Below are 13,330 nucleotides of genomic sequence, written 5' to 3' on the forward strand. Positions count from 1 at the left end.
TTTTTAATAATTTTTATTTATTTATTATTTATTTAATTTTGCCTGTATTTTTGAATCCTTAATTACAATTTTTTAAGTTAATTATAACTTTCTTTTCTTTTGTGACATGACTATAGAAATTGTTTTAGCATTATTTTACACAAAAGATAAATTAAAATAAATTTAAGTTTGATTTATTTTTATATATTTGTCTGCTTTTTAAAAAATTTTTTAATTTTAATTTTAAGAGAGTTAACATTAATTGGGCTACCCCAATTTTTAATAAAAGTGGAAATGAAATGTTCTTCTTAATTCATTCTTACACCCTAAAAGCTTTTGATGATGGAATAACCTTACAATGAAAGGTCAATGCACTGTTATTATATTTTCAAGAAGAATAAACTACAGAAAAAGCAATATGGCAGACAGAATCAAACACTGGCAATCTAGCATTGAAGTAGAAGTAGAAATTGAAGTAGAAGTTTGAAGACTGTAATATTCATTTAAATAATTCTACTGATATCTCAGAAAATTTATTAAGAAAGAACTTTAAAATTAAGTTTCAATAAATGTGTGTAATCTTTTTATTGTAATTTTAAATGATCAAGAAGAGGTATTTTAATGACAATACAGTAGTCTTGTAAATTCAACTTAATGTGGACTGAGAAGGCGACAAGTTATCAAAAAATGAGAAATTTTACAAACTAGCAATAATGCTAGTCTTAAAGCAGAATTTTTGTAAAGGTATTACATGTGCAAATTCATATATATATTAACTATTTTATTTATTTATTACATTAAATTTGGCAATGTCTCACAGACAATATTTGCCACCCCCATTACAACAATACCAATTAATTAAAAAACACAACATGTTGTAAAACCAAAGTGAAAAAAAAAAACTATGTATCATAGTAACTATTTCTATTTGTAGTTAAATTTTAATTTAAAATATATTGGCTATTCAGTGGCTATTTTTGAGTTACTGACATTTGCATCGTAGCATTTGCAGTGGCACCTTTGAAAAAGAGTTATATTCTTTGTTAACATGTGGAATTATTGCTATTATTGAGTGTCACCAGTGAAAAACAATTGATCCTAGTGTTAAGTTATAGAGATAAAAATTAGGTTATATGTACTTTTTTGTTTGTTTTTGAATGGCATGATGAATTTTATGGAATGTCAAGTTATATTTTTCTCATAAATTTTTTGAAAATACCCTGTGCACAAAGCAAAAATTAGTTTCCATGTTAACAATGTATGACACTGTCAAGATTTACATAGTGTCAAACAACACTCTGTTATCAGAAGGTGAAAGTGCAATCTGTACATATGCTCATTTTCCAAGTTTTAACTACTGGTCATTTTCATGTTTTTGTTAAAATTGGTATAATCTATTCTGCAGGAAAACAATTCATTTACATTGCACATCTGGTAAGGTTTTCAATACTTTTACAAGTAATGTTTCACAAATTTTGTTCTTAGAACTATCAAAGGATACAAAATGATAGTTCTTAGAACTATCATTTTGTATCCTTTGTTAATAAGCCAATGCTTTAGATTGTAATGCCATTAATTAAAAAGAACTGATCCTTCTAAAACTTTTTTAAATATCAAGTAACCTGATACTAAATTTGCAATCCATAAGGTATTGTGTACCATAAATCTTTTAATTCCAAGATTTCTGTTAACTCTTAGATTGTGTAACAATAAAGGTTATTCCCAGACTTAATGGACACCTTTCAACTTTCACCATTTATTGGGAAATAGTTAAGCCAAGTATCTTAACATTTATTACAAGGAACATGGATACTTGGCTTAACTACTTCCCAATAGGTATTAAAGAAATGTTAGACTCACTAGTAGTGCAACAATTGGTTAATTATCACTGCAAATAAAGTACAATGAAAGGTTACTAGTCCTGACAAGATGGTGTCTAGCTACCAGTCAAAACCAAAACTAGTCATAATGATTATATTTATACCAACATTTGTATAGTACATATTTTATTTCATATTAATTGTATTTTTTACTGCAGATTAAATCTTGCCTGAATTTATAATGCATTCTATTCTATTGAAAGCAAGTAAGTTAAAACAATTTCTTTTATATCATTATAAATAACAATTTTGTTAAATTTGTTTGATCATTTTCAAATTCAATTTCTTTATTTACATTTGCTAATAGGAAAGTTTATACTTTAATGTTAATATTTTGTATATTGCTACAGACACTATATCTTTCTTCATTAGGAGGAAAGACACATATAATGCCACAACAAAAATTCTTAGAAAACTAATGACAAACAAGTTAGTTGAATTGTACAGTTTCTTTGACCAAAAAAATGAAAAGCTAACTTTCCATGCACTAAAGATCAAAGGTGCAGTAATTGATAAGTAAACTTTTATTTAAAAAATTGAGTAAGGTACAAATATATTCAGTTTTTTTATTAAATAAAGCTGCTATTCAAGTCACATTTCCTTCAACAAAAATAGTAAACATAGAATTTAAACTTGACTGAAAAATGCAAAAAAAAAAAAAACAATGCAGAAAACAGAAAATCTATAGGTAAAAAATAAATCTACAGCTTTTTGTTAATTTTAAATGACTGCTTATGTAAAATTTAAAGTAACTTTTTAAGAATGTTATGTTAATAGATTATATGTTATGATATGACACTTTTTAAGAATGTTATGTTAATAGGTGTTTATTTTTGTTGGAACAGAAAAGGGTCCACTAATTTAAATATTTTTCTAAATAAATTCAATACCTTTTGTACTGAGAAACCATACAGTTTTTGACCTTCTTGTAAACTTGTTACTTGTTTCAAAGCTTCTAATGTTGATGAATATCTATTCACATTGTATAAGGTCCTTCTGAAAACAATATGTAAATTTTGTTAAAGAAAATATTTAAAAATAAATCAAAATTAAATAAAAATATACTTAAACAGAAAAATTTAATTGTCAACAAGCAATAATTTATTGTGACATCATGACAATGCTGGACTGCAATCTTTAATCATCATTTAATTTAAAAATTATGTGATTTTTGGTCCAGACTAGAAGTTCATATGTAGTTAATTGGAAACTCTGGCCCTTAAACTTTCCATACCTAGTCTCAATTTTCATCTAACTCTGTTCTCAAGATTAACAAAGGGCAGACAGTTGAACAGATAACAGTGGGAATGTATAAGTCTGCAATTTGAAAATTGCACCCTATACATTCCCATGATGTAGAAATTTAATATGAGTGCATATAATTAAGAATGAAGATTAACTAACAACAATTAGCATTAAACTTATTACTGAATCTTTTTTATTGATAAAGTTTGCAAGTCCTTATAAATAGTAATTGTGGAAAATATAATCATCATCTTTTAATATTCAATCACAACCATACAGCACATTTATCTTACAAATGAGTATTGTCAACAGTAATGATGCAATTGGAAAGATATCACTATCAGATCAGATCTTAACATGTAAAGAGTATGCTGACTAAACTATTTAGAACTCTAGAAATGAAAAGAGTCCAGAATTGGTTAGAAACAAATTCAGGATCACAGCATAACCAGACTTAGCAAGAGTTTTGAATTATGGTGTATGGCTTAATTTGGAACATATTATTACTGTATTTACTGTATTTCATTACTGTATTTGTGATTTTCAACAAAGTAACCAAGCATATGTTCAGACACTGTGTTTTAATTGTTCTTGAAATAATTATAAAATATATATTGGTTAACTGACTTTGTATTCATAAATTGATATTAATTAGAAGACTTAAAATTTTTCATATGCTATATAGTAAGTTAATAAAACTATTAAAAAAATAAGTCTTAAAACTTTAAAAGTATTTTGCAGATATTTTTAAAATAAAATAAATTATGTTCTCAAAAATTCACTAAAATTTATGGGAAACTGAAATTTCAAAAATTTATTTTTTAGTTTTAAAAATCAACAAAGTAACTTTTAAAATAATATTTATTTCACATGATAAAATATGATTGCCAATGCAAGAAGATATTCAAAATAAAATATTTAACGTCAAACATATTGATCTATACAGAGACAATATTTTATAAATAAAATAGAAAGCGTATTGATTTATTAAACAAGAAGGAAACTTTTGACACAGTTAAAACTCAATGATGAATTAAATATAAAGGTAACATAAGATAATAAATGAAGAATTTAACCTTCAAATCTCCAAACTTAATGCATTTTGAACTTTGAACAAAATATTGATTAGGAATGAAATACTAACATGAAAAAACAAAAATGTATTGACAAAAACGTAAAATCTAAAAAACAGCAATTTTTCTTTTTCATTTTTTACAAAATAATATAATAAATTCTAAAAGGACAATTTTTTCTCTTTAATTTTTATAGACCAATTGTACTTCAAACTTACAAAATATATTGACCTTAATGGGTTAAAGACAATAATAAATTGGAAAAATTTTCACATTTATTAACGAATCAAAAATAAAGGTATTTTCGTTTTTCTATATTTGGTCATCTTTAGATTGATTATCATTAGCTCTAAGTCTTTATTTTGAAGGTAAAATGAATCAAACTGAAGGCAGTTATTGATTACATACTCACTAGTAAAGGTTAAATCTTATATTTTATGTAAATTTATATATATTGATATTTTTACACTAATTTATTTGATTCTGGTTTCTTAAAAATGATTTAAAAATACAGCATTACACTCTTTAAATTTAAAAATGTAAAATTATATTTATGTAGTTTAATGCTTTTATTAAATGCTTTTATTACATTTTTTAAAAATCTACGTAACTATAAATTAAAGAAGTTTCCATTAATAACAAAAAAATAATTTTAAGTTAAATTTTTAAAAATTAAATTTTAATAAGTAAATTTTAACACACCTAATCATATATGCAAACTCTATTTTAATGAAAAATATTTTCATTAAAAATTCATGAAAAACAATTTTTCATTTTAATAAAACTCATATTTTCATATAATTTGTCATTTTAATCATTGCTCACAAGTAATATATAGTTAATTTTCAGCTCTATGAAATTAATTTATAATAAATTTATTCATTAACTCTTCAGTTACTTTTTTCTATAATGAAATAAAATAAAATATTTAAAAAACTAAACCTTGAATGTCCTGCATATAATTTCTGCATGAACAAATACTTTTGCTAACTTAATTTAGCCATCATCAGGTTCTAAATATAAAAAAAAACTACAGAATTCAAAGCAGTATCTTTCTGTGTTTGAACCTGATGATAGGTAATTAAATTATCTGAAAGCATTTGTTTGTTTGTACAAATTACACCTAGGACATTAATAGTTTAGTTTCTTAACTTGAATTAATCCAGTTATTGCTTATCTTAGTTAAAAACAAATGATAAAAAATGTAAAACTATTAAATTTCTCTCCACAGCCTCAAAATTCATTAGCTTAATCAGATAAAGATATTTTCAAGATGGTATCTTTCTGTTTGTTAGTACATTTGAAAGTATTACATACAATTAATGTGATTACAATAAATTATTAAAAATAATTATATTAGTTTTCTTAATTTGTAAAATTAAAAAATTTAATAAAAACAAAAAATAATTATCAAATTGTCAAACTGTAATAATAATATTAAATAAAAAATTAAAGTACTGTAAACTCTATAAAAATTCTAGAAAAAACAAAAATAAATTTGTAATCTTAAAAATTAAGAAAAAATTATTAAATAACTGGAAAACAATTATACAAATTATGAAAAAAGTATGCAAGAAAAATAATATAATAAAAAGAAGCGAGCAATTATTTATTGTGTACAATTTTTAAATCATATTTTTTAAATTTATTAAATTTAAAATATATGCTCTCCACCTCAAATTAGTAATATCATTCCTCTGTACATCATACTTTTCCTGTTAGCAATAGAGTCATGCTGGTCATCTAACTCCTTTCAGGAGAAAATTTTTTAATTGAAATAATGTGACTTCCTGTCTGCATCAAAAGTTTGTATATAGTTAATCAGGTCCTCCTGTTCCTAAACTTTCCATATTTGGCCTTGGCTTTCATCTATCTAACTCTGATCTCAAGATTATGGAAGGATAGTGGAAATTTATAGGTCTACAATTTTTTCAAAATGCAGCCCAACAAAAGAAAAATAACTGAATGTTCTTTGGAACAAATATCCTTCTTAAAATAAATCAATAAACATTCATTTCAAACAATACATTCATTCTGTCACACACACATTTTTTAAAGATATTAATGCAAATATTCCCATTACATCACTCACAAAACAGAACTCACAGGATATCCACATATCACTATTTCATGATTATCTCAATCATTACTGTATAACAGTATCTTCTCCAAAAAATAATTTTTGGAATAATCTATGTTTCAAGTTTTTAAAATAATTAATTGCATTTTCTTATATTTTCCAACAACTCTATTTGTTCTCTAGCACATTTAACATTGATCGAACTTAAAATATTTTTAAAAAATCAATCAGTGCAGAAGTTTTGGTATGTTACAAAACTAACATTTTTAAAATACATTTATTACAATAAATGCTTTAAAGATGGAATAACAAGCATTTTGAAAATATTAAAGTTTAGTAAAGTAACTAAATTCTCTGAATTTATTTACTAAATCTTATCACATTTATTAAAAGAAAACAACAAACAAATAATATATGATGATACCAGGGTAATTATTATTAAGATATTATATGTAGAATTTTGCAAAAATAGTTACTGATAGGAATTAGTATTATCATAATTTATTAGAATATTTAATACAATCTTCAAGCAGATTTACAAAAATCAATGTAATCGAACATTTTAGCAAAACATTGCAACTGAAATCAATATTATCCTAGACCACTATCATTGTCTTGTTTAAATTATATTTATCCATTTAAATTTTTGCATTTAAAATAGAAAAACTAATTGCTTTTGATATATAAAAGTGTTATCTCTCTAAGAAAGTTACATAAAATATCATTAAAATTTCCATTTTTTAGCCAATATCCGGTAATACTGATTATATAAAAAAAAATTACATTGTTACATTATGTCACTATAACAAAAATATAAGTGGTTATATTTTTGTTATAGTGACATAAGTGGTAAATAACTATCTATCTAAAGAGTAAAATATAATAATTTATTTAGTTACAGAAACATTTTTGATTATGGTAAATACTTTAGTTAAATTTACTTAATTTATAAATATAAGTTTTGAGAATTTAAGTAGTTAATAAATAAATATTAAGTTAATGAAAAAAATTGTAGGAAAAGAATGGCATATGAAATAATTTTAATTAGCCTATAATTGTTATCAAATGAAAAAGTTTTGGGAGTTTAAATCTCATTCCAAGCATTCAGTGTAATATCTTTATAAAGAAACTTATCCAAATATAAAAAATTAATTTTGACACTCAACAAATTTGACTCATAAACTATTAATGTACTTAATTGAATAACTATTTTAACTTATAAATTGCTGAAATATTTGGAAATCTTAGAAGGTTTCTCTTATCTACTTCATTAACAGTTTTGAAATATTTTTATTCTCATTGAAACATGAATAAATTAAATTAAATTTCAATTTTAAAGAAAATAAAATTGGATATATTAGATTGTTAAAAAAAATCCAGAGAAAAAGAGACAGGGGGAAGGAACAAGGACTCCAAAATTTATGTAAAAAGAAATATAATATGAAAATGATATAAATAAATTATTATTTTATTAAATGAAGAAAAATTGTTTTTATTTATATATTCCTTATATAACTTTCAGAAAGGAATGAAACCTCACATTTATGATTGTCCCAAAACCCATCCTACCTCTGTCAGATCCTATTTTTAATAAAGAAACTTTGAAATTTTAGTCTCATTAGTGATAAATTAATTATTGATCAAACACACTTACAAATGTGAAAGATAAAAATAAAAGACATTAACTAAATTTAATATTTATATATTGTTTGACTAGTTGTATATTTATTGCTCTAAAAACAAAAAATTAAAGTTATTGAATTCAACAAGCACCTATTCAATAAATAATAAAATAATCAAACTTTATTTAATTTAAAATAAAAATTACAGTGATAAAATTAAACTTTGAGAATTATGTTAAGTAAAACTAATAATGAAGGAAGAATATACATTAGAAATTCAACTTCCAAACAACATAAAATTCAATACCGTGTTATTCACCGATGATCAGGTAGTAATTGCTAACTCTGAAAATAATTTACAAAAAGGTTTATTAACCTTAAATACCATTTCAAAAGAATATGGCATGAAAATTTCAACTGCTAAAACCAAAGTAATGTCATTTAGAGGCACAGAGCCAATATGCAGCAAAATCATAACTGATAATACAATTTTAGAGCAAGTTAATAATTTTCTTTATCTATGATGCAATATTTCTTATGAAGCTGAGAATGACATAAATAATAAGCTCACAAAATTTTTACAAATATTAGGAATAATAAATAACATTTTAAAACCACACCTTGTACATAAACATTCCAGACTAAAATTATATAAAACTCTGGCTCTTCCAACTCTCCTGTATGGAAGTGAAATCTAGGTCCTAAAGAAGAAAGATATCAAAAGATTATAGGCAGCCGAAATGAGGTTTATGCATCGAACTGCTGGATATACACTCCTGGATCATTGTTGAATGAGAATAGTTTGAGGAACTCCACATGCGGGCATTAATTAATTGAAAAACTCTCCATATATAGAGAAAAATGGCTTCAACGTATATCTCGAATGTTGCCAGGTAGGATACCACATGCAGTTTACAGTATCAACCACGAGGATGAAGACAACCTGGACGTCCACAAAAACGACTCCTAGACCTTGTCCAGCTGAGACAGAAACGGCCTAAATTTGTGAATGATGTATTATGATGAAAACTAATAATGTTACACTAATACCTTTAAATTCAGTAGAATTTTAATTATAATTAACATTTTCAGTTGTTTTTAATAATCACCTCAAGGAAGAAAAAAATCATCCTAAATAAGATGAATATAAATATATTGTATGTATACCAGACAAACAGATATTCAGCACACCATTTAAATTTGTGAAATTATGTTCTGATGTGTTATTTTCAAATAAAATTCACAGCATTTGTTCTATTTAGAATGTTTTTTTTCTTCCTTGAAAATGGTTATTAAAACAACTGAAAATATCAGATTATAATTAAAATTCTAGTGCATTTAAAGGTATTGGTGTGACATTATTAGTACAGTAGAGTCCCAAAAACTCGGCCTAATGTGGGCCAAAGGGTGGCCAAGTTTGTGAAATTGCAGGGCTATTGGGAATGGGGTTAAAAAAGAATAAGTACGAGTGTTTCCTCAGAAAATACTGTACTGTACAGTACTTGTATGTATTGTTTGCTTGAGAATACAACAGAGAATAAACTGCCTAAATACCCTTAAACAAAGGAAAAGTATGTACTTTATGAAGGCATATAGACTTTACTAATGAAAATGAAAATTAATGAATACAGTGTCCAGTAATTTACCTGATAAAACAGACCTCAGAAAAATACTTTGAGACATAAAGCTGTCTATAATGAAAATTAACTAGGGGATTTTTTTGCCCTGCCAGGGTGTGGCCAAGTTATCCGGACTGCCAGGTTATTGAGTGTCGAGTTTTTGGGACTCTACTGTATTATTTTCATTGAAGTTTTGGAAATAATGGAATTATGTTAAGTAAATACAGATTTTAATATAGAGAATAAATGTAACATATAAAAATTATTTTTAATTAAATAAATTTTAATAATCTAAATTCAATAAAAGTTTTTGTTGTTTAAATTTAAAATTTGGTTAGTTTAATTTAGATAAATTTAGTTTTTAAAATTTGTCTGACAAATGGAAAGAGATTTAAAGTTTAATTTAAACTTAAAAGACTTCCAATAACACAAGAATATATTTTGAAAAATATTTTTAAAAAATTAATTATAAAGGTGATCATTTAAAACTTAAATATTTGATATTTTTGATAAAAATAACAAATAATTTAAAATTACTAAAAAATTTTCTTTTAACTGGAACATAAACTGCTAATGAAAAATCCAAAGTAACAGCAATAAACTGAAATAGTTAAGAGATAAATGATCCAATTTGTTTGTTAATGACATATTATTCAAATTACACAATGAAACTGACAATGCAAAATAATACAGTAATAAATATTTTAATGGAGATTAAGTGTAATGAAATATTTTTTGTAGCCATTAAAAGTTTTGTTCAATGCCATTTTGTCTTTACTCTGTCACACTTAAAAGTGATTAATTTGTTCATAACGTACGTACATAATATGTTTTATATCACATGTAAAATAATAAGATAATAATTTATTTTTAAAAATTAAGATAAAAAATATCTAATGTGCTCTCCCATCTCTTACAAAATAAGTAATAAGTAATTAGTTTTTAAGTTGTTAACATATAAAGGTCCATATGAAAGACAAATTTTGTTATAAACAATCTTAATTTAATCATGCCAGTTATTTGGTTATTACAGTAAATTCTTGATTCAATGGAGTAGTTGGGAGAAGGGATATATACTGTTGCCAAGAGCCAATTAAATCAAATGTTTGAAAAACAAATATCAATAACAAACTTAAAATGTGTAATGTGTGTTAAAATCTTATTATAATGTATAAGTATGAATAAAATATTATTATTATATAATGTATCGTACATTGAGTAATTTATACTCATTGGATCATCGATCCAACCTTTTATCATATTCTATTCATAAATAAAAATGGTTTCAAAATTTTCCTGTAGGACAAATTTTTTTGTCTGTTAAACCAAGGATTTGTTGTATTAAAAAAGATAACCTAATTTTACAAAAATTTTATTATTATCATTAATATACCATAATAGAAAACAGAAGCATTTGGTAAAGGAAGTTTTATTCTTAATGCTTTTTATATATCCTGAAAATATTAAGAATAAACTTAATATAAGTGCTTGGCAAAGAAGTGTTGTCTGTTACAAAAAAATTTTACTACATAATGATGATTTTTTTAATAATATTTAATTATTATTGACTTTAAACATAATAGAAAAAATAATTTTTGTTTTGATCAAACTTTAAACAATTTTTTATAACTGAACTTAGAAGCACATGCTAACAATACCAAACACAATTTATTTAAATAGAAGAGACTATTTTTACAATACAAAAAATCCTTCTAAGACAATACATACAAATGTGTCTTTATTCCAATCCAGTCCTTTCAAATGCACATTTGAGGAATTAACAATTTCACAGCAGAGTCAACCTTTGTTTATAGGCTGCTCGTCAGCCTCTAAATGTAAAACATTTTTTTTAAGACTATTTTTACCTTGTTTTTTTCTTTTTAAATAAACTGTGAATTGTGTTTTGTATCATCAATATTTATCTTCAAGTTCAATTTTTTAAAAGACTACTTACTTGATGAATGTATAAAAGCCTAATTTTATAAGCGAGCATGAGTTTTAAACATATCAAATGAATATCTATTAACATGGCATCAATAAAAATATAATTCTTTTAAAGAATTTTTTGAAAAAATATAATTGGAACCAGAAAATTTAAATTTTCTAACTATTCATCAGAAAGCTTTTTAGAGTAGCTTTATAATAAAGTTATAAAATTAATTTGAATCATTAACCAAACCTTTAAAAATAAACAAGATAATGTATCATTAAAATAAAAAATAAATGTGAAATTTTTTATATTAACGTGGAGTTATATTAATCAAACTCCGAAAGTTTCTTGTTCAAACTCTAATTACTTTTTTAGATTTGAATAATTAAATAATTAGCACAAAATACATAACACTTGGTAAGATATTTAACAATTCTCAAATGCTGTAATCAATCTCTTACAATTTAGATTAAATTAATCTGTTTACAGTGTATAATTAAGAACTATAATCATTTATCACTATCATTTTTATTTTACCAATATTTTATTACTGATGTGAATTGAGATTAGTTACTTAAAGAATTTCTGAATTAACTAGTTTTTTCAATGTTTAATTTGCCTAATTAGGATAATTTTAATCTCAGTTATAAATTTATTTGACATAAATAATCTCTTCCTTCTTCTTCAAGTAATGAAGAAGAAGAAAAGGATATTTTTTGATGAATATTATACAGGATGACCTAAAAGTCAATTAACTAAGATATATTTTTAAAAGATATACTACATTTACAGTATAAAAATTAAACAAGTTCAAGATTTCTTATATCCAGTTTATTGATAATTCAAATTTTCTTAAATTTAAACTTTACAATTATAATTAACAGACTAAGCTGTTAAAATAATGTATGTCTCAGACATTGTTGATATCTCATTCATTTATACTATTCAGAAAACACAAACTTGGCATTTGACAAAGCTTTATATAAACTATACAACAAATTATAGAACTAAAATCAGTTTTAGTTCTACAATTTAGTATACAATTTTTATATAAATTAAACCAATGCCTAAGTTTGCAAAGTTTAATTGTTCACTATTATGTAAATGTGACTAACTTATAAAAGTGAGGTTTATAAGGTTCCGGCTAAGGTGTGGCCACAGGGGGAATTGAAGTCTTCAGATTCTAACAATAACTTAAAAAGAGAGATCTTTGGAATTAAGAGTACAGTACTTCATTTTAGGAACTTATAATCATTACTATGTGAACTTTACTTTTAGTTCACATAGTACAATTTATTACACAATTTTTGTAAGTTTATGTAGCACTAGTTTGTAGGTAATTGCCACGTTCCTTACTGAGGAGACAATGATTTACCTTATGATACAATACCAGGCTACAGACAAACATTCAATAATCTTTAATTTCTTAATCTTAAATAACTTAATCTTTAATTTCTTAGGTTACATGAGATACAGTTGAACATAGAATCGAAGACACATGTACACAGAATGAAGTTCAAACCAAAAGTGAGGTTTTAAGTTGGATTGCCAGGTCCATTAAGTTCAGAGTTCCTCCTGGTGGCAACTTTTGGATTTACAACCAAAGGCGTCATCAAAGTTTAAATTGTTAAACTAGTTTAGTAGTTACAGTATAAACATAATTAGTTTAAATAAACTAGTTTAAAATGTCACAAAGTCATTTAAGTTAAATTATATTGATGACAGAGTTTAATTAAACTCAGGCAGTCAAGATTTCTGATTGGATAGCAGCCTTGAACAGAACTGGGCCTTAGACTTAACTACTTTTGATAATACCAAAAGTTTGGTATCTAATAGCAACAGAAGGCTTACATTTCATACTTAGTCAAACCATGCATAAATTTATTAGATGTTAGTCTCTTA

The 13,330-nt window shown here is 24.5% G+C and overlaps 1 protein-coding gene across 3 annotated transcripts in view; it reads right to left on the reverse strand.

Moving 5' to 3' along the window:
- LOC111623922 (presequence protease, mitochondrial-like) overlaps positions 1–13,330 on the reverse strand; it is a 74,801-nt gene that overhangs the window by 35,548 nt on the left and 25,923 nt on the right. For all 3 annotated transcript variants that reach the window (XM_023366655.1, XM_023366654.1, XM_023366653.1), the window contains one exon: positions 2,750–2,855. Coding sequence is in view for 2 of the 3 variants with exons in the window: in XM_023366654.1 (XP_023222422.1) it covers positions 2,750–2,855 (106 nt within the window). In the remaining variant the exon portion in view is untranslated. The remainder of the gene's footprint in view (positions 1–2,749; positions 2,856–13,330) is intronic.

This window comes from Centruroides sculpturatus, unplaced genomic scaffold (assembly GCF_000671375.1).
Source record: "Centruroides sculpturatus isolate CEXI.00-Female unplaced genomic scaffold, Cexi_2.0 scaffold344, whole genome shotgun sequence".
NCBI lineage: Eukaryota > Metazoa > Arthropoda > Arachnida > Scorpiones > Buthidae > Centruroides > Centruroides sculpturatus.